The 23,895-nt window shown below is 55.3% G+C and overlaps 1 protein-coding gene across 1 annotated transcript; it reads right to left on the bottom strand.

Moving 5' to 3' along the window:
* Nucleotides 1-11,687: 11,687 nt before the first annotated feature.
* Nucleotides 11,688-16,738, bottom strand: DLX3 (distal-less homeobox 3). The gene is made up of 3 exons (XM_037492766.2): nucleotides 16,192-16,738; nucleotides 15,041-15,231; nucleotides 11,688-13,516 (listed from the first exon to the last, which is right to left on the bottom strand). Exons 1-3 carry the CDS (start codon nucleotides 16,514-16,516, stop codon nucleotides 13,169-13,171), a joined length of 864 nt encoding a protein of 287 aa, XP_037348663.1. The 5' UTR covers nucleotides 16,517-16,738; the 3' UTR covers nucleotides 11,688-13,168.
* Nucleotides 16,739-23,895: the final 7,157 nt, after the last annotated feature.

Below are 23,895 nucleotides of genomic sequence, written 5' to 3'. Positions count from 1 at the left end.
CCTGGCTAAGGATGGAACTGGAACCCCAGTGAAGGTGACCCATTCCCCTCCCTCCAGCCATCTCGGCTGTAGAAGGGGAACCTCTGGGAAAACACCCCTCTGGGAAAACTGGCTTGGTAAGGAAAGGGAATCTAGACTGAATCCTTAAGAATGGGGACTTTGCTGTGTGACTTCTCGAAAGTTACTTAACCTCTCTCTGAACCTCACCCCACCCCCACCCCCAAGATGGGAATACAAATAGGAGCTGCTTGCAGTGTGGTTGTGATGATGAAATGAGATAGTGCTTGTAACATGCTTGACATGGTGCCTGGAACATAGTAAGCACTTAATAAATGGCATTTATAGCTGCTGTGTGATTATCAGACAGGAGGGGTCACGGCCAGGGTGAGTTCATACCGCCACTGCCATCCATTCCTCTGCCTCCTGAGGGTAGGGAGGAGAAATGTTGCTGGAGAGCCCCATGCATCCCTGGTTACCACTATTCAAGAACAGGACACAGGCAAGGTCCTAAATCCATGAAGGCAGGCAGCACTGGGCATCAAAAATCAGCCAAGACTAAAAATGAAAGCGGGATTCCAGAACACATTTGCTCACCCACAAGAGGCTCAGTCCCCAGAAAGCCAATTTTGGGCCTTCCCTTCCCTTCTGGGTCCTCCCCTCCCCTCTCCCCTTATACTTTTTTCCTTTCTCTACCCCAGCAAAATGAGATTCAATTAATTCAATTTAAAGCAATTTTGGGAGCAGCTCCTGAAGGCTTTCAATGTGAGATAATTACAAGTAATTTGCTGCTACGAAGAGGAAAAGGGCATGTGGGGTCTGGGGGGAAAGGAGGTAGCCCCCTCCTCACCAAAGGCACACAGATCTAGAGGGATTCCACAGTGCGATCTTAACTGCCCTCCCATTGGCCAAATTACTTGCAGGTGGGGAGAGGGAGAATGTGGTGGTGGGAGGAGGCTGGGGAGACACTGAGTGACACATTGCCCTTCCCCCACCCCCAAATCCTCTGCGCAAGGTGGGGGTGGGGAGATCTGGTTGTTCCTCTGACAAAATGTCTGCATGGCCCTTGCAGCTGATTACTCAGCTCCAAACCTCATTTGAGTTTGGATGCCTGAACTTGCCTCTGGGAATGTCTCCAGAGTCAATGGAATGTTATCTGGGTAGTTGAGGCCTGTGTAGACGAGGCCTTGGAGATCAAGGACTTCCCCAGACTCACAAGGGATGTGGGTAGAGAGGAGAAAGGCCAGAGGAGGTATACACTGACTTCCTGCTTCCGAGGAGGTGATGATGCACCCACTCTCCTCAGAGACCTGGTGCTTTCTGCTTCTGCCTGGCTAGAATCACATTCTCCCTGCCCCCACCCCACCCTACCCCCGCCCCTGCCCCCCCAGCTCTCAGCCCTCGGTGAGACAAGCATCCTACAGGTTGTCCACCTCGTGGTCACCTGGGGTAACCCCTTCCTGCCAGGGCTCATTGGCCTAGGAGGAGGTAGAAGGGGAGTGACTGTGCTGAGGGAGCCAGAGGCAGGAGCTGGGAGGTAGGGGCTGAGGCATAGGCGTGGGTGTGCCACAAGGCCTCTGTGAGGACCCTTCTAATCCTGCCCACAAAGTAGAAACTAGGGTCCTCCTTTACCTGGGAGCCCTTGTTCCAGGAGGAGAGGACTGTTTTAACAATCACGGTGGAAAAGAAAAATTCACTGACCCCCAAAGTATTCTCTCCCACTTCTCTCCTTGCCCCTCCCATTTCGGAGGAGGAGCTCCTTCAGTCCAGTTTCTTCCCACTCCCGGGCCTTGTCCACACCCCTTCTCTGAGCAGCATGGCTGTTGGGCCTGGGGGAGCCAGGGAGACTTTCTATCAGGGAGTCCCTGGGTGACTGCAGTTTCTCCCTTCAAGACACAAATGTTTAGAGAGGGCAAAGAGGCCACCGCCCCCCTCCCCACCCCCCCCACCCCGGCCTCCCCTTTCTTGGCAGCTTAAGTTGGCTAAAAGGGTAGGATTAAGGAACCTTCCAACCCAAACCTCAAAATACAAATACAGAGAACTGTGATGCAGAGACCCAGGCAGAGGGACCCCCAAGTGCACACATTTCCACAGACAGGCAGACACACACCAACAGGCACGGAGTGGGCAGACCCACTGGCAGAGCCACGAGTTAGCTCGAAGCCTCCCTGTGGGGGCACATAGGTGCATTTAGAGAAAGACACCCACAGGTTATATGTAATATATACTCACAAAGAGAAGCACAACACAGACTGAGGCTTTAAAGTATGCAGAACCAGACTGAAACATACCCAGAAATACACAGACTAGCTTCCCTATGTGTGTGTGTGAGTGTTTGTGCATGTGTGAGTGTGTGTGCATGTGTGAGTTAGTGGAGGCAGAGAGGGGAGACAGGTCTTTCTTCCCGCACCCTTGTCATTCCCTCCCCTTTTCCTGCTCTACTTCTATTTTCTGGGAATATTTCCCTGGCGAGCAGTTAGGGAGGGAGACTGAATGGCCACAGAAATGTGATAATTTTATTATGACTTTATTTTCTTTGTTCCCTAAAGCCTTGCCTGCCTCTTTTTCTGAGCTCCAGCATGAGCTCTTGTCCCAGCCCTTCCTGGCACATCCCTTGGCTCCCAGATACCACCATTGATTCCATCCCTGCCTGGGGAGTCCAAAGACTGGCCTCTCAGATGCCTGTGCCATCTCTCCTCAACTTGCCCCAACAGCAACTCCAGCTCTGGGGAGGCAGGAGAGGACCTGGGATCCCAGGCTGAGCCCTGCTCTGACTTTGGGAAGTCGCATGCCCTGTGTGTATGTATGTGCGTGTGTAGGCTAATGTGTGTCCACCACCGGCTGGGATTTGTTGGGTAAAGCCCATCCTTTCCATCAGCCTGGAGGCTCCCCACGCCAGGTTCTGTGTCCCCCATTAGCATGGGTGCCAGATTGGGTGCACTCTGCTGCTCTTCCCAGCACCATAGTTTGATGCCTCTAAATGGCACAGCCCCTTGGCGTCCTGGGGACACGTCTGGCCAGCCCTGGAAGGGGGGAGTTGGCCTCATGCTTCTTCCAAACATCAAGGTTTCTGATTCAGCTCTCCCAGTGCCAGGCCTTCAGCATTTCTGGCCCCAAATGGAGAGATTACTTCATTTCCAGGGGAGGGTGCCACTCTCTGTGGAATATATGTGGAATGTATTCCTGTCGACTCTGTCTGAACCATTCCCTGTCAGAGTTCAGTTGAATCTTGGGTCAGACTGAGCGATTCTGCTCTGGTCTGTGCTCCCCACTCTCTTACCCACCCCACTTCAAGCCCAGGAATGGCATACAGACCTAAGCTCGGAGGGTGGGACCATAGCTTCTGTACTATGCCACTCAGAGCAAGAGGTTTCCTGGTTAGGGAGACCCCTCGCATAGAAACCAACTCCTATGCCCATCATCTTCACTGTCCTGTTTCCCAGACCCCCAGGACTCTCCTCCCTCAGATCCGGAGGTTCCCAGAGAGCAGCTCGCTGGCCTGCCCCCTGAGACTGGAACTCCACCCCCACCCTGTGGTTCCTTCCTCTGGCTGGACGCCCCTCCTCCAACCCTAGTCCTCTAGTTTTCTTTTTGGGTGGAGCGGCTCAGGTAGCAGGGTTGGGCAGAGGACTAAGAGTAACCGGGTGCTGGTCCCTTGTGCAGGTCCCACCCCTCTATGGCCTCACCTCACTGAGCCTACTGCAGAGCCACTAGACCCCTACTCTCAGGCTGGCCCCAGGAGCTGCTTTCTGCCTCTGCAAGCTGGGGCCTGCTGCAAACTCCTCCTCCCAGCCCTGGAGCCACCGGGAATTCTTTGCTCCAACAGATCCCGGGGAAGCCAGTCTGCGGGAGGCTTCTGACATGTCCCTGCCCGGCTCCTGTCACATTCCCCAAGCCCAGGGGGATCAGCTGGATCCACCAATGCAGCTTCTTCCTCCCTTTGCGACCTCCACGTATTCTCCTGCCTCCCTCTCCAAAGCCTGAATTGTGCCTGGGGACTCCTCCCTGACTTTGGGTTCCTCCCATGACTGGCCCCTTGCAGCCCCCATCAGAACAATAGGAATTATTCCCTCTGGCCCCTTAAAAAACAAAACTCTTCTCCTTGTCCAGACAGACGTCATGGAGTCTCTGGAATGCAGACACACAGCTGAGAGGCCTTGGGCAAGTCACCTTACCTCTCTGGGTCTTTATTTCCTTGCAGTGGGATAATGATCAAAGTGGCATCTGAGAAGGTCATGGAGACAGGGAGAGCGTGCCCTTGGTAGGTCCTGAAACACACCAGGTGACACGGTGGCTCATTTTTGCACCCAAATTTAATGCAGGAAGTGTCTCTCCCCTCCCCCCAGCTAAATTATCCTCTAACCCACCAACATCTGCATAATGGTGGTACCAAATGAAGAGCTGGTGCCAGTTCAAGTCCAACTCTGACCTTGGGCATGTTTCTTAACCTCTTTGTGCCTCATCTTCCTCATCTGGAAAATGAGGATAACCACAGTGTGCACCTCACAGAGTTGCTGTTAACACCTCGTGCGATAAAACACAGAAGGAAAAAAAAGGCAAGAGAAATCTCTGTCCATGAGGGATCTTGCCCAAGTTCCTCTGTGGAGCTCCCCCATGAGCAGAGCCCTCTGTGTCCGGCCCACTGTCCACCCAATGGACTGGACTGAAGCTGCTATGTAAGGGAAGGAAGTCATGTGGGAGGCTGGCGAAGGAGTGAGTATGTCAGATGGTGCTTCTGGGCACAGTCCACTGGGCACCCCAGATGACAAGGCACCTGAAGAGGTGAAACCATGCAGCCCCTCCCTGGGTCAGAGCTCATGCAGAGACAGAAAAAGCCCCTGTCTTCTTCATTCATGAAAGATTACCCTCCCACAACCATAACCCTGGAATCCCTCCCACTCGCCCCCCCCCCAAAAAAAGCCACAAAAAACCCACAAGAACCCCAGAAACGAAGATAAAATGATTTCTCTTTTCTGATATTTGACTGTATGCCCAGAGAAACTCTAGGGAGAACAAAAATGCAGAATTAAGAGAATTCTGATATAGTTGCTGGATATATGATTTATATGTATATATAACATCAGTCTGTTCTCTAGCAATAAATAAAAATATATCTATTATAATGGAAAGGGAAAATGCTGTAAACATATAGATTTGGAGGGCAGCTCTTGAGCTAATTAGTAACTGAAAGATATTGCCCTACTCCCGTCCCCTCTCCTCCTGCCATGCTAAGGGCCAGGGGATGGCTCTGCCCTGGGTGACCATCCTGGGTAAGCATGGCAGATTTAGGTTGGAATCAAGAAAGCACTTTAAAAAAAAAATATTTATTTTGGCATACAAGAACTGGGGTATAGGCCACAGGTGTGAGTGGTGAGAGGATTCTCCAGAGACTGAGTGGGGAGCAGAGCAGAGCAGGCAGATTGACTGAAATATACTGCTGAGGGGAGCAGCAGGCAGCAGGAAAGACAGGAGAGGTCTGCTGCACCCTGGCTGGAGATTGAACTCATGCTGCAGTGGCTGGAGGTAGCTTGATAGTGCTGAGACTTTAACCCCTGCACTACCAGGGAGGCCCCAAGAAAGCACTTTCCCAGGAGAAGTAGGAATTCTTAGTATAAGACCACTCTCCACTGAGGAGGAAGAGTCACTTTTGGGCCCCTTGAGGGAGAATGGAACTCCCTAGGCCAGCTGGGGAATGCCCTAATTCACAGAGACTGGTTTTATCTACAATTGACATTATAGTTTATTGACCTCCCATCTTTGTTCCAAGCTTTGTGCTAAGCCTTTCTTGTGTGTTATCTCACTTAATTTCCTCTGCAGCCCTGCAGCACAGACATGATTACTTCCATTTTATAGATGAGGGAAAGTGAGGCTCAGAGAGGGCAAGTGACTTGCCTGAAATTAAACAGCAAGTCCATGTCAAAGCCAGAATTTGAGCTCAGATGTGTGCACTTGTGTATAAGTGTATTTGGATTATGGGGTGATAATCCTGTTATCTCTGAAGGCATGGGGGCAAGTCTGGGAATGAGGGACAAGGCAGAGTGTGGCCCATCCCCACCCCTCATTTCAATCTTGGAGGTCCTGACAGGGTGAGAGGCTCACAGACCAGGGAATCAGAAGCCAGGACCTTGCTTCACACTCACTAAGGAACTTTAAGGGAAGCTAGTGATTCTCCCAGAACTTTGGTTATCTCAACTGCGAAATGGCATAATAATGGCACTGATCTTGCCAGGCAGGTAAGAGGATTGAATGAGACAGCGCTTGTGAAATTTCCGGGGCTTGGCACACAGTAGGTGCTCAGGTGGTAACTTCTTGGCCTGGAATCTTGGGAGGATGTGAGTCTGTGCTTGGGAAAATTTTCTCCTGCTTCCTTTCTTTACCAACCACTTCTAACCTTTCCTCAGCTTCCCTCCCCCACTTAGCTGAGGGCACGTGGTCATGCCCCTCCCCCATACGTGATTCCTGAGCTCAGGGCAGGCCTGACTGGCCCCAGGGGTGGGCGTGGGACCGTGCCACACGCGTTGCATGACGTGGCCAGGCGCCCTCGGTGCTCAGGGAAGGGCACGATGCTGCTGCCACCGCTTGCCAGGTGCGAGGTGAACTGCCTGGGGTGGGGGGACGCCCCCTCCCCCGCCCCGGTTAATCCTCCAGGGTGTGGAGTCTCCATTCCCTGCTTACTCAGCAGACACTTCCAATCCTGCTCGATTTGCCCCAGGAGAGAAACCCAGGAATTTGGGTCTCAAGGGTCCTGCCCCTGCCAGCCCCCTCCCCAGGTCTGCCTCTTTCCTGGTGCCTGTCCTGCCTGTCCTGGGCCCCTAAGTCCTCCCTCCCCTCAGACAGCCCACCTTGGGCAGAGGGCAACCACCAGACTCCAAATCCTTCCCTGGTGCTTCCAGGGCTTGTGAGCCTCCCAGGATCCTCCTGGGCTCAGTGGGCCAGGTCCATTGGCCCAAGCCTCCAAGCCTCCTCAGTTCACCAGACAGCAAGCAGACCAGTCCCGCTGAAGAGCTGCTGTGCAGTGGGTGGGGGCGTCCCACCTGCTTCTTATCCAGAGGGCTTGTTGTTCCGCAGTGCTCAGGACAAGGTTTGGGAGGCAGCTTAGTACAGATGTGGCCTGATGCAGGCAGAGAAGCCTCAGCAGGTACTCATGGCACTGCCCCTCCTTTGCTGAGTGACCTTGGGCAAGTTGCTCTCGGCCTCTCCTCTCTCTGAGATAACGCCCAGTGAAGGTGCAATCAATGTCAGCTCCTCCTGTTGATGCTCAGGAGCAGCTACTGGGTGCTGGGTTTTCTTCTTGTCATCTTGTCCAACCCCCAAGAGCCCAAAGAGGGGGGGCAGTTGCCAATTTCCCTGTCTCACAGCCTCTCCTCTGATGGGAGAGGGAGCCAGTGCTGAGGGGGATCCTGTGAGAGCCCAGAGTTCTGGTCACTTCACTCAGGCACTCCTGTTCCCTGGGCATCCTGCTCCGCAGCCTGCGCTAGGAACAGTGTGGGATGGGGCCCGGTAAACTTGTCCTCCCCCCTAATGCTCCCAGTTCAGATTCTCCCCAGTTCTGCCTGCAGATACCTAGATAGAAAGCCTTCCCAGGCCCCCGGCCCTGCAGCCCATCACCGCTCCCCAGGGTGAATTAAAATACCCCATTTGGCCCATGCTCAGTGCTATGACCTGGGACAGGCAGTAAAGAAGGTGAGACGTGGGATCTGCCTCCAAGAACTATGGGACCTGGAAAGAGAGTCACCCAGTTAGTAGTGAACAGTGTGGCTGAGAGGTAAAGGGGAAAGACAGGGCTGGGACCTGGGCTGGATGTTGGGGTGGAGGATGGGGTTGTGTTGGATGGGGTGGGGGAAGCAGAGGAACCTTCCCATGAGGAGTTGCTCTTAAGGGCTTTAAGGCTAGCCTCCCCTGGCAGCCTGAACCCGTCTTTGCTACCAGCCCCCCACTTGTTCCTTGGGCCCTAAGGTCCCCCCAGACCCCCATCAACATTGTCTTCCAGCCCCCCCCCCCCCCCCCCCCCCCCCTGGGGCTGAGGAAACTCATCTCCAAGCACTTTTTGGCTTCTAAGTCTCCCAGTCTCAGGCTGCTGGGTGGTTGGTAAACAGCTTATTAAGGTGATTAACGCTGCAATTAAAGCTGGAAAACAGAGGCCAGGGTGCTGGCTGAAGTCTCCCCCTTCTCCTCCCCTCTGTTTTCCCCTTCCTCTCCCCTCCCCTCCTCTTCCATCCCCTCCGGGCTTGGTTGATGCAACTCAGCCTGACTTAGCCAACCAGAGCCCTCACCTAGGGGCTGGGAGGCTGTGCATCAGGAGCCCCTCTCGGCTCCGTAGCCCAGAACCCCTTCCCCACCTGGGTACAGGCTCTGCTGGCCTGGGGAGCAAGCGGCAGTGAGATGGGTGTTGTTGAGGCAGATGGTGTGTGGAGTGAGATCTAAGCTCCTCTGATATCTGGGACCCCTTAAAGGGAGGAGGCCTCAGGGATGGGGTTGAGACCATTTTTCTCATCCTCTCCCCCAGCTGAAAAGGCAGAGGTTGTCACTTCCCAAAACAGGACAAGGAACTTGCTTTCCCCAAACTCATGGCATCAGAGCAGGTGCCCAGCACCCCAGGGGGTGGGAACTGACAGACCTTGGCCCTTCTCTGAGTCCACATCAGGGGATTATTTAGGAACCTCCTGTGCCCCTGCCTCTCACCAGCCCCCCAGCATCTGTGCGGCTGCTGCTCTTGAGTTCTCCCCTAAGCCTCGCTCCTCTCCATCCCCTGGAGTCACAAAGCAGGGGCTCTGGGGCCATGGCTGACTTACTGCTTTTTGGAGCACATCTCGAAATGGCTAGATCAGGCGCTGTGGCAGGACAGCTGGGGCCTGGCTGAAGGGGGTATGCAGCAAGGTGGAGAGGCAGTCCCATCTCCCCTGTTACCATCATCAACAGCAACTTTGGTTAACCGAACAGTACCTACATCCTGCCGGGTACCTTGTTAAGCATTTTACCCACATTATCCCATTTAATCCTCTCAACAACCTGCTAGGTAGCTAGTATTATTCCTATGCTACAGGTGAGGAAACACAGACTTAGAAAGGTTAAATGACTTGCACAAGATCACACAGTCAGTCCAGTGGTGGAGGCAGGAGCCAGACCTGGTCAGCTGACTCCAGCATGCACATTCCTGACCACAGCATTAAGCCTTTCCTAGGACTAGCCCTTGGGGAAGAAGCCCAGCCCCCTCCACTTCTCTCTACTCCAAGAGAATGGAGAGAATCAGAGGAGGGCCAGCCGACTGGGGTGGGCGGAGCTGCCTTGGCTCCAGCTCTCTGACACTCTGCCCTGAGGCAACTTAGTAAACTGAGCTGAAAAATGAGGCAACTTAGTAAACTGAGCTGAAAAAAAAAAAAAAAACAAAAAAACCATTTAGAGCACCCATTCCCCAGACCATCAGGAGTTCAAATCCCAGCATTGCCACATATGGGCTATGTGACCTCGGCGGAGACTGAACCTCCCAGTGCCTCAGCTTCCCCATCTGAGGAATGGGCTCTATCACACCCACCTCCCAGGTTGCGAGGACAGTATGCCTGGTACAGAGTAGGAGTTTAGCAAATGCCAGCTGTTACTAAGGTTTGAAGAACAGTGACCCTCTGGGCAGACTGGGGTTCCCTAGCCCCCCTCTTCCTCAAAGGTTGTCAGGAGGCAATGGGTGTAGTCAAGAAGCACCTGGCCCAACATAGGCTCAGCAGCCCCACCCTGGCACTCTGCCAGGCCCCCCCACCCCAGCCCCCAGCCCTGTATCCCCTCACCCCCCACTCCAGGGCTGGTACACAGAACGACCTGGCTGGCCTGGAGGTGAGGAAAGGAGGAAGGGGAGGTCAGGGGTGGGGCTGACCCCCGAGGGAGGTCACCGGGGCAGTTAATCCAGCCTGACAGAGCAGGGATGAGCAGGGAGGAATTAGGGAGCTTACAACATCCTTTCATCCTGGAGCAGCCCGCCTGCCTGCCCGCCCTCCTTCCTTCCTCTCTCTTTCTGCCCTTTTTTTCCCTCTCCCTCCCTTTGCTGGCAGCCCAGCCCTAATAAAATGCAGTGTCTCCAGCAAGTCTGCCCGGCTGCCGCCTCGCTGCTCCTGCCTGCACGCAGCCCTCAAACCAAACTGCTCAGCTCAGCCCCGCCTGGCAGCTGCCACTTAACTCTTGCCAGCCCGGCTGGCGTCCGTCCTTGGGACTGAGGGCCCTCCTCCCTTCCACCTCCCTTCCACCTTCCTCGGGCCTGGGGGGAGGGGAAGGCCTGTCCTCTGACAGGAGGGAGAGGGGTGAGGTGGTGGCTGGGGGTCTCCACCTTCTCCTGGGTCCCGGGCTGCTGTCTAACAAGGTCCTCATGAGTGTGATACCCAGTCCTTCTGTCTTCTCATTCTCCTGCTTGGTGCCTCTCAAGAGCCTCAGAGACTAAGAGGGTGGGTATTGTCCCCATTTGACAGATGAAGAAACTGAGGACCTGACAGGGAGGTTCCTGGCTGAGCTGGGTCACCTCAGCTGCTGGGGGTGTTGCTGGTTCTCCATCCAAGACTTTTTCCATTGTAGGGAGCTGTCTTTCTGCCTGTGTGTGTGCACACTTGTGTGTGTGTGTGTGCACGTGTGTGTGAGAGAGAAAGAGATATGCAGGGGCACTTGAGTCATGTGTGTTGGTGCACCAGTGTATTGGTGGGGGGCCTCTATCTCTGTGTTACCACTTTGGCTTTGTCCACTTGCGTGATGCTAATGTGTCTCAGGCAGGGGTCGTATCCATGTCTGTGTTTATGATGAATACAATTCGCCTCATGCAGGAGTCCACGCAGGGGCAAGGATGGGGCCATGGCACTGTGTCTCGGCACATGAGTGTGGGAGAGAGGTAGCTTCACGAGAAGGTGTCTGCTTTCACACTGGCTCCCACCTGTGTCAAGACGTACTGCGCGCTCACCCCTCCTTCTATTCCTGCGCGCTCAACCCTCCTTCTATTCTACCACCTCCCTCTCTCCATCCCCAAAGCCTCGGAGCTGGGCAGTTAGGAGAGGAGGGGACAGCCACACTGGCCCAAGCAAGAAGGCTGTGAGTTAGGACCTGAGCCTTCCCGGGAAGGTGAACACAGAACAAACACCCCCTCTCTGTTTCTTCATTGTCCAGCCTGGAGCCCAGGCCTGGGGCCCCTGCCAGGGGTGGGAGCAGTGTTCCCCCTGCCTGAGGCCTCACCCTCACCCTAAGCTGGGACAGACTGGAGGGTGAGGGGCCGGGAGTGCCTGGGCGTGGAGGCAGGGGGTTTACACGCGTGTGCAAGCATGTCTGTGTGAGAGCCAAGATCAAAGAGCAGCCCTGAGGTGACCCGGCGCGGCAGTAGCGGAGGGCAGCTGGCTGGCGGGGAACGCCAAGCTGCCAAGCAGAGTGGAGTCAGGGAGGCTGTGGCCAGGAGCCTCCCTCCCACCCAAACCTCCCCATGTTGGGGGCAGCCAGGGGATCAGGAGCACCTGTTGCCTGGGGCCAGGCCCCACTCGGTGCTGAAGCCCAGAGCCCCATCAGTGGGCCCCTGGGGCTCCGACTCCCCTAGGCAGCCCTCCCCTAGGCAGCCCGGGAGACTCAGAGGTCCCTCTCCACCAAACACGTTCCCCAAGTCCCAGGTCCTCTCTCAAGAACTGTCTGCCTCCAGCCTCTAGTTCAAAGAGCTCCGTGGTTATTTTCTTCTTTTTTATTAACGTTATATATAAAGATGGGTCCAGTAAGAAAGCAGAAATGAGAAGGCTGGCAGGGAGTGGGGGTGGCGCTCTCCTGGCCCCCTCGGGTAGGGGTCTCTTGAGATCCACCAGTCTCTCCTCACTCCTGCAGCCCCCACCAAACCCAATCCCAAACCCAGCCGGAAGCCCACGTCCCTGTTACTCTCAGCTCCCGACCAGGGACGCACAGGCAGGTCCGAGCAGGAGGAAAGGGCCACATAAATAGGAAACCACAGTAGGGAGGAGGCCCTTCTTTCTGTTGCTCTTTTAAAAAAAATACATACTTATATATAGCTACAATCTTCTATCTCTCCTTTTCTTCCACGTTTGACCACATCAGGGGTGGAGGACAGTCAGCTCTGGGGGACATCTGGGCCAGCAAAGGGCCGTGCCACTGGCCCTCCAGCAGACACCCCCTCACCCCTAAAGGCACAGAGCGATGACCCTCCCCTCTTCACCCTGTGCACCTCACCCGCTTTCCCCATCTCCTCTCCGCAGCTGAAGCCAGCTGTTTCCAAGGCCACCGGAAAGGGGATATTTTGGGGTTTGTCTTGCCTGGTATGTCTCCTTGGAGATTTGGGGTTTGGCTCCCCAAACTGCCAACTTACTGGAGGAGAGGAAGAGGTTGGGTGGGGGCGGGGGTAGAGGCAGAGGTGCCCTGGCAGGGAGATTGGTCCTATCTGTTAACAATGCCCTTTGTTTTCCTAGTTTTCAACAGCTTTTAAAACCAAAGTTGTGCAAAGTCCTGTCCATGGAGGAGGGGTCCTTAAGAAAGACATCTGAGACCCCGTGTCCTCTCTCCTCTCCCACCGGAGCAGGAGAGGCGAGATGTGGCTCTGGAGAGTTCTTCCCTCTGAAGCCACAAATATTAAAAGATTCCCTCATTTGGGGGAGTTTTCTTTGGTTTAACCCTCAAAGCTTAACGAGGGCTAGAAGTTCGGGGCAGGGGCTGTCCCCACCCTGAGTCCCAGTCGTGATGTCCAATGTCTCTCTGGCAGAGGGGATGCTCAGGAAGGGGAAGTGGGTTCCCGATCCACGGTGCCTGGTGCCCCAGTCCAGGTCTGACCTGCAAGTGCTCCCCAGTCTCCCAGCCCCTCAGTCTCCAGTCTGGGGGACGAGTACTAACTTTGAGAAGCTGGAAGGTGATGAGCCATTTAAATCGAATCCAGGCTCCCAGAGCAGAAAGGGGACAGCTGTCCCAGCTGGAGTGGAGTGCCCAGCCTCTGGAGGGGTACCCCAGAGTCTAGGCAGGGAGAGGGAGGTTCAGGGGACATCCTTGGTCCATGCAAATTTCATCTGGCAGCTCTTGGGTCCCTGGAGAAAGGGACAAGGGAAGGGGAAAAGGGGGTGCCCTTTCCCCGTGCTCCTCGATGATTCCTGAGAGTGTTGGCTAGGACGGAGACGCCTTCTGCCTGGTCCTGGGGGTCCTTTGTGGGAAGTTCAGGCCAGGTGGGTGCTCAGTACACAGCCCCAGGGTTGGGCGGGGGCCCGGGGGAGGCATGGTGCAGGGTGGCCGGCTGTGGCGGCTGCTGCTGTAAGTGGGGTCCACTCAGGTTCTGTGCGTGGTACCAGGAGTTGGTGGGGTCGTCCAGGTAGCTGGGAGAGGCACTGTAGGGGAGCGGCGGGGGCAGCTGACTGCGGGCAGGGGCCGGAGTGGAGTGGGAGGACGTGTCCCAGAGGGCGGGTGACGGTGGTGAGTTGCAGGCCATGGAGTCGCTGTTGTTCGGGCTGTGCTCCAGGGGCACCTCCCCATTCTTGTAGAGCTTCTTGAATTTGGAGCGGCGGTTCTGGAACCAGATTTTCACCTGCACCAAGAAGAGCAGGGAGTTAGTTAGGCTTTCTTTCGGAAAGCTAAGTGAAACCCCCTGCGGGCAACCCAACCTAGAGAGGGCAAGGCCAGCATCAAACATTGCCCAATGAGAACCATGCAAAGCCCATGATTCTGACTCCCAGGACAGCATCATTTTTCTATCTGGGATAAAAATGTGGCTAGAACTTTCCAACTGCTGGGGTCCAAATTCCACTCTGCCACTTCCCAAGTGTGTGACCTTGGGCAAGTTACTTAACCTCTCTGGTCTTGCCTTCCTCACTAGCAAAATGGGGATGATGGCAATGCTTTTATCTCCCTCACAGGGTCATTATGAGACTGCAGTAAGCAAAGCTAGTCCAAGAACTTAGGACCCGATAGTAAGCACCCGATAAAGGGCAGCCTGGGTGGGAGCTGGCAGTGGGTGGCATCCTGTGCATGTTAGAACCCCAGAAGCAGAGGCGCACAGATACACAGAGACAAACACACCCACATAAGCATCTCCATGAGCAGGAACATACCCACTCACAACTTCACACACAGAAACACCAGACTATAAAGAGACACACACACGGAGAGATACACCCAGAGAAACTCCCGGTGAACAAGAGCACCCACATTCACACACTCAGGCGTGGAGAAGCACTCTGGGGCTCAGTGGGCTAATGGGGGTGGACCAGGGGACTCAGGAGCAGGTGAGCCATGATTCCCCAAATTTCCCTTGGGGTATCTCCCCCTCCCCCTGCCGCTCCCCACCCGATGACTGGTACAAACAATGAATCAGCTCCTCACCAGGTGACCCAGATTCCCGGCGGACCGGGCCCCACGCAGCCGCAACCCAGGCCCGCCTGTCAACACCTGTAGGGAGCCAGGCGTCCGCCGCCACTCCTCCCGGGCAGTGACAGGTCGCTGGGGGCTTTAGGGACCGGCGGCGGTGGGGGTGGGGCTCCCCTCTCAGCCCTATCCTCATCTCCTCTGGGCTGGCGGCAGAGGAAGGGGTGGAGCATTTGAGTGCTGAGCGAGGATGTGTTTTGATAGAAGCACAGATTTCTGTCCACGCACTCACCAGTGTGCACAGCACCAACATGCACCTCTCTTCTAGAAATGGAATGACCCTTGAAGGGTCGCGCTCCGCTTGCGAGCTTTCCTGCGTGCACACGGGCCATCAGCGTAGCAAACACTGCACACGCACGCAGGGCCTGGGAGCAGACCCGAGGTGGACTCCTGTTAAGCCAGCCACCAGCGCTGCTGAGGGACTTGGGAGCTGGGATTCTGGGGTAAAGGAGGGCACCCCTCCTTGTGGCAGACTTAGACAGCTACAAACATGCACGCCTGCCGTAAGCGCTAATGCAGAAACTTCCCACAGAAGCTGAGACTTGAGTGGGGGCCCTCTCCCTGCAGGCAAGGGTTCCCAGGGCCTGCAGGGGCTTTAAAAGTCAGTCAAGCTCGCCGGCGCCTGGGGATGCCGGTGACCCGCGCTCCCCCACCCAGCCCCCAGAGCCCCCAGCCCCCCAACACCGACCTGAGTCTGCGTGAGGCCCAGCTGTGCCGCCAGCTCGGCGCGCTCGGGCAGCGCCAGGTACTGGGCCTTCTGGAAGCGGCGCTGCAGGGCGGCCAGCTGGTAACTGGAGTAGATCGTGCGGGGCTTTCGGACCTTCTTGGGCTTCCCGTTCACCATGCGCACCTCGGCTTCCGGCTCCTCCTTCACGGACACTGCGGGCAACGCACCGGGAGGGAGGCTCAGCCTCGGCCTGCGCCCCCGCGGGCCCCCCAGGACTCCGCCTCGCCCTCGGCTGGCGAGACTCGCCCCGGGGTTGCCAGGCTGCGCAATCTGCCGCCGGCGCTCCGGGAAGGAGACGCCGCGGGAGAACCGGCCCCGGCGGCCGCCCACGACGCGGCGCTCCCCGCTCCAGCTCCGCGTCCGGCCCGGGCGCGCCGGCCCCGGCGCCAGCACCCGCCCGGGCGAGCTCCGCCGCGGCTTCGCTCGCGGTGCCTTCCCGGCTCGCCTCCGGCCTCGCAGCTCCCGGCCCCCCTCGCGCCCCCACCGCGTGGCGCTCTCTCTCGCTCTCCCTCCTTTTAAAAAACTTTTAATTTTAGCACAGCTGTCGAGTCTCAGAAAACGGCGAGCACATCACAAATCCCCTTCTTCCTTTCCCCGGGTGCGTCCTCTCACCTTGCCTCTCCACATTTCTCTGCTCTGTCCCCGCCTTGCTCTTTTCCAGCCTCTCCACTTTCAGTCGCTTCTCTCTCCCTTCCCCGGGGATTCTGGAGGGGGCGCCCGCCTACCCCCCCTCCCCAGCCAGCTCCAGCGGGGCCCCGCAACTCCCCCTCTCGCGGCCGGCCCCAAGCCCTCCGCCGCCGAGGAGGACCACCTGCTGAAGTGCCTCCCCCTCCATCGGGAGGTTCCCGGCCCACCCAGAGTCCTTTCCTTCCTCCCGTAACTCTGCCCCATCCCTGCCCTCGACGGGGCGCACCCGGGCCCAAAGCGGGCGGCCTGCGGCTGGAAGGTCCTCTTGCCCCCCAGGGGGTCGCCCAGGCCACCTTCTCTAGCACCACGCGGTAGATTCTTCCTCGCCACGCTTCCCTGGATTTCGGTGTCAACTCCCCGCCTTTCTCTCCCCCTGGAAGCTCCCAGGGTCTGCCCCCCTTCCACGACCCGGCGCGGCTCCTCACCTGGGTCCTGGGCGGGCAGCGGCTGCTCCCGGTAGGCTCCGTATTGCCGGTAGGAGGCCCCGTAGGTATATTCCGACTTGGGCGAGTAAGCGCCGGTACCTGCAAGCCCGTTGAGATTGAACTGGTGGTGGTAGGTGTAGGGGTTCACCGTCTGGCCGTAGGGCTGGCCCGAGTAGTAGTCGTGCTGGGGCGCGCTGTAGTAGCCCAGGTCGGTGACGGACGACTCCGGCAGGGTGGGCGAGTCCTTGGAGCCCGCATGGCAGCTCAGCGAGCTGGAGATGTCGGTGAGGATGCTGCTGAGCTTGCGGTCGAAGGAGCCACTCATCCTGGCGGGCGCTGAGCCTCCGCGGGGCTCGCCTCTGCCGGGACGCGGGACAGGCCGGGGCGCGGGGCGGCGGCGGGGACCGGCCGGGGGTGTGTGTCCGGAGGGCGAGGGGAGGGCCCGGCAGCGTCTCGAGGGAGGGGAGACGGGGGCGCTCAGACCATCGCCGGCCTCCAGGCGGTCGCTGCGCGCCTCTCGCCGCGTCCCAAGCCACAGTCAAATGCTGCCAGCTCCGCCCGGCCAGCCGGTTATAGACTCTATAGTGGAGTCGCGAGGGAGGCTCCAGCGCGCTGATTGGCTGCAAGTCTTGCCTTCGAGGCAAAACAGGCTCCTGCGCTCTTTGGTGTCTCTCTGTCGTCTCTCCTCTCTCTCTCTCTCTCTCTCTCTCTCTCTCTCTCTCTCTCTCTCTCTCTCTCTCTCTCTCTCTAGTCTTTGTTGTTACCCCAAACACACACACACACACACACACACACACACACACACACACACACACTCACACTTACCTCCTGCCCTGGTTCTTCCACTCAGATAAACCCCAGTGTCTCTGAAGGAAGAGGGTGGGGGAGGGAGGTTTTACAGAGCCCTGGGGATCTGTCTGTCTGTCTGTCTCCCTGGTCTGGATGAGAAAGGGGAATTTGCCCACTGGGAGTTTGTGGAGGGTACGGTCTGCATGGTGTGAGTGTGTGGCAGATGACAGGGAATATGCCCACAGAGAGGAGGACCCAGGGCCTATGAGAATGTTTCTAATTTCTTGTAAAATCAAAAGAAAGGAAAAGAAATTCTAGGTTGAAAGATAATGTGGACTGCATGATGTTAAAATATTACCTTTATGTAATTAAAAATGTGAGGAAGCATGTTTTTCATGGAGGGGTGGCAGAGCCTTGGGCCTGTGAGGGTTCGGTTGCCCCCCTTGGGGGCAGGTGTGTGTGGATGTGGGGCTTCTGGGAGGGTGGGGTGCATAGCCTGTCTGTGGGAATATTACTGCTGTCTCCACAGCTTTGTGTGTGCAGTTTTGGAGGTACCCAGACTTGCTGGAGCGAGCAGGGAGTCTGGGGTCTTCATGAGGCTAGGTGGAACCCAGGCTGGCTCTCTGCGCTTTTATAAAGTTCAGGGCAGATTCTGTGAATTTGGGGCAGCACTGGAGGAGTCTGGGTGCTTTTAGACATCAGGTGTATTGGACAGGTGTGCTTGGGGTGTGAAGTGAAGATTTCAGGCAGTGCACAGCCTCTGTGATGTACGTGAGTGGAGGAGTGCACGTGTGCAATGTGTGTATGTGTGTGTTAGAAAGTGAGTGGAGCCCTGGGACTGCGTACCTGAGCGTGAGGGTGGAGATGTATGCAGATGGGTATAAACTCTCCATACTCTCCTGGCTCTCTGGGAGCCATGATGGTCCATTGAACCTTGAAATGGGACCCGGTAAGAAGACTTAAAAGTCTCCTCCTTGGGGATCCCCAACTCCTGGCCCCCTCTGGCTCTCTGTCGTCCACATTTTCCCCAACGCCTAGTCCATTTTTCCATTTCTGCTGACTCTGCTCTCTGCCTTCCTTTGCGGGGTGGGGGTGTAGGAGAAGAAGATTCCTCCATATCTCAGCCCCTAGCCCAATACAACCTTCACACAGGGCTGTGAGACCAATTCCTGGTCCTCCTACTCAACCGGGCCTCGCCAGTGCCACCCGGGACCCGCAGTGCCAGCGCGCCACCTTGTGGCCACCACTGGGCTCTGCAGCCTCTCCGAGTCCGCCGGAGCCGGGCGAGCGGTCCCCGCCGAGACTCCCCGCCAGAGAAGTTTGCAGGGGGGCTTCGGAGTCCCTTTCCAAAGAGAGAACCCCGGGGCAGGCTTCCAGGTGCTTAAAGAACTGCGAAGCTGCAGTTGACGGAGACCAGAGGCCACAGCCCGCGGGGCCGAGGAGCAAGGACGCCAGCCAGGTCTGAGCGGCTCCGGGGAGGCCAGGGCGTGGGAAAGGTGGGGGCGGGGGCCGGGCGAGGGGAGCGCTATCTGTCTGTCTATCTCCGCGTCCCCCCAGCGCCTATCGCCCGCCGCTCGGAGCCCGTGGCGGGGCGAGTTGCCACCCGCTCTGGATGCCCTCTGTTCTGTTGCCAAGAGGGCGCCGAGAGCCTGAGGCGTTGGGGCAGGAAGGGCACTGGGCGGGTCGGCTCCCCTTCCAGGATGGGAGCGGGGGAGGCGGCCCTGGCCTACCTTGCAGCCCCCAGTTACCCACCGGGAGGGTCAGGGTCGCGCAAGGCCCTTCTCAGAGATTCATTCATCAATCCAGATGGAGTCTACCTTCCTCAGGAGATTGTCACGGAAGCCACCTCTCTCCTCACAGGCACCCCAACCTGTGGCTCTTAAGTAAAGCGAGTGAGCACTGGACTGGGATTTGCAATGCTGGAATCATGAAAGAGTGGTGGTGATGGGTAATATTAGGATAATTTCTATGCTTCATTCTGCTCTGAAGGCCTAAACATTCTAGAAATAGACTGAAACTGCAGCATCAGGGACTTAAATGAGCAATTAAGTCACCATTTGGTAATGTGAGGTTAGCTGCTGGTCCCCCATTGCACTGCCAACTCCAAGACATCAGGGACTGTGTCTGTCCTGTTCACTGCTATAGACCAGATACCCAGGGTAATTCCTTGTGCATACAACCCTTGAGCTCAATAGATGTTTGTTGAATGAATAACTGAGACCCCCTAATACTGGAGAAGGGTGGAATCATGTTGACTGAGTATACGGGCAGGTTGGGAAAAGGGGAGGCAGGGAGTAGGCAAAGCTCCAGTTGCCTCGCTCCAGCCTAGGAGCAGGAGCAGCTTCCCAGTTGGAGCACTGAGTAGCCCCAAGGGGCTTGCTGGACCAGCAGGACTGGAGCCACCAGCCACTGGGCGGACACCTACCAAATCAGGGTGGTGAGGTCGCTGGAGGATGCATGGGACCAGTGCCACCCCCTGCACGTCGCCTGGGTCAACAAGATGAGCAGGTGCCAGCCTGGCGAGAGTCCTGCCTCTGGTGGAGGGGTAATGCAGGACAGCCTGGGTCAGGGGCCTCTGGGAGGCTGGCAGGACAGAGAAGGAGCAGGGCTGGCCAGCACCCATGCCAAGTTCTAATGCCATGTTCTCCCTGGCACTGAGAAAAGCAAACTCTTCCCTGGAGCCCCAGTATCGTGCCACCTGGGCATGGCCACAGCAGTGGGTTCTTAGCGTGGCAGGTCTGAGGGGCGGACCTTGGGAGGGAGAGGAGAACGAGTCTCCGCTGCCTGGGCATCTGGCGCCATCTAGTGTTCAGCGTGGGGAAGCCAGTGTCTGGCTCCCCTGAGGAGACCTGGGAAGCGGGTCTCCACAGGCTCCCACCAGCATACCCAGAAGGAATATTTATCTTTCTTTAGGAACCCTGTCAATACTAATTATTCACTTTTCATGATCTTCTTGCCTTACTCTCTCCTTCCTTCCACACATTCTTATCCAACCGATGGCCCCTTCCCTTCAGTTTCCCAGTTGTAAATCGGTCAGTGGATCATTAGGTGGGCTGGGAGATACCTTCAAGCTCTGATGTCCTGTGATTCTAACTTCTAGGACTCTTGTCTCCCAAGGGGGGTTCCCATCTGCCTTCTCACCAACTCCCTTGGAAACAGCCCAGATCGCCAGCACTTTGCAGGCTGAACATCCTCCGAGAGGCATCAGCCATCCCACAAACCTTCCCTGAGCCTCTCCTATATTAGGTGCTGGGGACACAAGACAGGCACACGTCCCCCTCCAGGGAGTCTGGGGTCCAGCGTGGGGACGAGACACATTAGCAGCCAGTGTTGCTACCGTGTGATGTGTGCTGACAGGGCATGGCACACGATGCTGTGACAGCCCAAGGTGTCCCCAGAGTGCAGACTGCACCAAGCACAAGGGCTGCGTGGGATGCGGCCAGGTGAAGGGAGGACGTGGGGGAGGGAGGGCTCCCAGGCAAGGTAATGCCTGTGCAAAGGCTCCTGGGACTGCCTGGGGCAGTGTTGGGGGTATGCTGGCTAAAGGTAAAGCCCACCTGAGCCCTGGAACCCCTGAGTGGGAGAATGACCGTTTTCAAGAGGCTGTGGGGAGCCACGGAAAGATTTTAGCCAAGGGAGAGATATTGGATTTCCATTCTAGAAGTTCCCTCTAACTGCTAGGTGGGATGAATCAGAGGGGACAAGATGGGAGGCTAGGGGAACAGCGGAGAGGCTGCTACAACAGTCCAAGCAAGAGGGGAATGAGTCTGGGTTAAGAGGCCACAAAGTGTGGGGGATGAGCAGTTGTGGGGGGGTAAGGGGTGGAGAGGTTTGTGGATTAGTAAGGAGGTCTGGCTGCAATGCTTGGGAATGGATTGGATGTTAGTGACAAGGACAGGATAGCGGTGGGGAATAACCCCCAAGCTTCTGACTTGGGCAGCTGAGCAGGGAGTTGGGACCACTCTCTGAGAGAGAGAAACAGAGAGGGGGAGAGAGAGAGAGAGATAGAGAGCCAGAGAGAAAGGGTCCTTGCCAAGGAAGACCATGTGTTCGGTGTTGTTTTTTTGACTTGTCATTGGAGCATAACAGATGTGCAGAAAAGTGCACCAATCTTAACCAGTGAATTTGCACAAGCCAAATGCAGCTGTGCAGCTGGCACCTAGGGTGAGTAACATTGTTGCTAGCACTCAGAAACCCCTCATGTTCCCTCCAGGGTAACACTGTCTTAACACCCTGGCACCCTAGGTCAATCTTGTGTACTTATGACTTTTATAAAAACAGAAATATAGAGTAATGTATTCTTTCAAGTCTGGCTTCTTTTGCTCAACATTATGCTTGTGAGATTCATCCGTGTTGTTAGATATATTGTAGATCATTCATTTTCAACACCACCTATGAATATACCACCATTTATTTATTTACAGTGGATGGGCATTCGGGTAGTTTCTGTTTTGGGGGCTGTTATGAATAGTACTGCTGTAATCACTCTCGTATGCCTTTGGGTGCACACATACACACGTGGCTGTGGAGTACCTAAGAATGGGATCGTGGACCGTGGGGTGTACATCCTGCCAAATAACTCTCCAAAATGGTTGTGCCATTAGCTCAATTTTGATCATGTCGAGACTGTGTGTCTCTGAGATGTCTAGGAGGAGCTGTCCAGCAGGCGGTTGGCTACACAGATCTGAAAACTCAATAAGGAAGCTGGGACTGGAAATGGAAATTGGGGTCTGTGGCATCTGGTGGTGACACCACAGGTGTGGGGAAGATGGCCCTGGAAGCCACAACGGGGAGGGGAGCGGGCTGAGGAGGGTGCAGCAGCTCTGCAAGAGAGTGAAGGAGGGGGTGAGAGGTGCAAAGCCATTCAGGGGCAGGTGGCCCTGGGTTGGAGGGAGGCTGGGAGAGTGTTTCAAGGAGGAGGAAGTGGTCAGCAAGGTCCAACTCTGCTGTGGACACCCAGGCTGGGCAGGATAGGACAGAGATGTGTCCGCTGAGTGACGTCTGGGGGGGGGGGCAGTTGGTGATACCAGGAAGAGCAGGTTCAGGGGAGGGGAAGCTGGAAGGCTGTTTACCACTGACTGAGGGCTGAGTGGGAGGGAGGAAATGGAGAGAACAAGTGCAGGCAACTCTGTCGTGAAGTTTGGCTATGACAGGCAGGAGGGAGCAGGAGGATGGTAGCTGGAGGGTGTTGGCATATGGGAAGGGGTGTTGTGAGTGTGTTTTAATTGGGAGCAAGGCTGTTTAGATGTCAATTATAGCAGCCAGGCAAGGGGGTTAATCAAGTGTGCCATCCTTGAGTAGGTGGGAAGGGAAGGACCTGGAACTCCTCCAAAGGGCAGCCTTATAGCAGAGTCTCGCTTCCACTGAGTGGAGGGGAAAGATGAGCTGATGGGAGCTGAGTGCTCACTATGTGCCAGGCGCCCCTCAAGCCATTTATATGTGTGAGTTCATTCACTCCTCACCGTGCTGTGAGATGGGGACTCTCATTTTTGTTTTTTGACAGAGGGGAAAACTGAGGCACAGAGCAATGAAGTAAGTGCTGGGTTTGAGTTTCAAGCCCAGGCAGTCTGACTCTTCAGCTCTATAAGGTGAGCAGGTGACACGTGTAGCTCTGAGGTCGATGGTCATTTGACAGCTTTGGGTACCAGACTCCTGGGGTTTTGCTGTGCTAGTCTCTGTACATGTCTGGATGTTTGAAACGTTTCAGAGTAAAGTGAAGTGTTCAAGATAGTGGAGGTTTCTTGTACTGGTGTTTATGCAAAGTCGGTTTGAAGTTTATAGCCAAGGAGAGGGGAGATGACAGATTTAAGGGGAGTAGGGAAAGGCGAGCAAATCTAAAGTGGGCTGCCTCCGTGAAGGACGGACCAGGGGACTTGGAAGAGTTTCTGGGGGCACCAGCCCTCTCTGTGGTGGGAGACCCTGAGGTTGCACTGACACCAGGAATCATGATGGGGCCACCCCAGGTGGTGGGCTGCTCACTAGCTGGGCTCAGTGGCCACAGTGGGCAAAGGCCTTTTGGCTAAGATCAAGAGTACAGAGAAGTGAAATGAATTAAGTGAAGTTATAAGGTACAGGAGAAGGAGTAGAGAATATTCTGTTAAATGTACCTGTGCTAGCTGTGAAGCAGAAGTGTTTTTTAAAAATGGACTTAAATTAGTTTAAATGTATATCATAAACTCTTGGGCAACCACTACAAATATTTTAAAGAAATATAATTGGAATGCTAAGAGGGAAGTGAAAAGTAGAATCATATGAAATGCTCAACTAAAGTCAGAGGCAGTAGAAAAAGCGGGTGGATTTTTAAAAAGAGAGGAAGAAACAGAGAGCAAGTACTCTCAATAGAAAACAGTTACACATGTTGTCAATATTAATCCAAGTATATCAATAATCATATAAATATGAATGGTATAAATGTACCAATGAAAGATGCTTGGCAGCATCTGTATGGATAAAAGCCAAAATCCAACTATAGGTTGTTTATGGGAAACACAACACAATTCAAATATAAAAATATAACAGATTAAAAATAAAGGAGTGGAAAAAGATATTCCAGTTAACACAAATAAAAAGAAAGCTGGAGTAGCTATATTAATTTCAGACAAAGACTTCAGCAGAAAAGAGATTAACAGGGAGATAGAGATTAACATATATTAACAATAATCCCTGACAGACACATGAGGCAAAAAATAGTCAAACTACAAGGAGAAATAGACAAATCCCTGATTAGAATTGGTGACTTCATCACACCTTAATTAGTAATTAATGCACCCCACAGATGGAAAATCAGTAGGGATATATGGTGGTTTACAGTAACTTTATTCATAAGTTTCAAAACCTGGGAGCAACTAATGTGTCCTTCAACAGATGAGTAGATATATAAATTGTGGTATATCCAAACAAGAGAATAAATATCTA

This window comes from Talpa occidentalis, unplaced genomic scaffold, assembly GCF_014898055.3.
Source record: "Talpa occidentalis isolate TD23 unplaced genomic scaffold, MPIMG_talOcc4v2.1 talOcc4.7, whole genome shotgun sequence".
NCBI lineage: Eukaryota > Metazoa > Chordata > Mammalia > Eulipotyphla > Talpidae > Talpa > Talpa occidentalis.
Note: the sequence above shows the minus strand (reverse complement) of the source record. Positions and strands in the feature narration are given on the sequence as shown.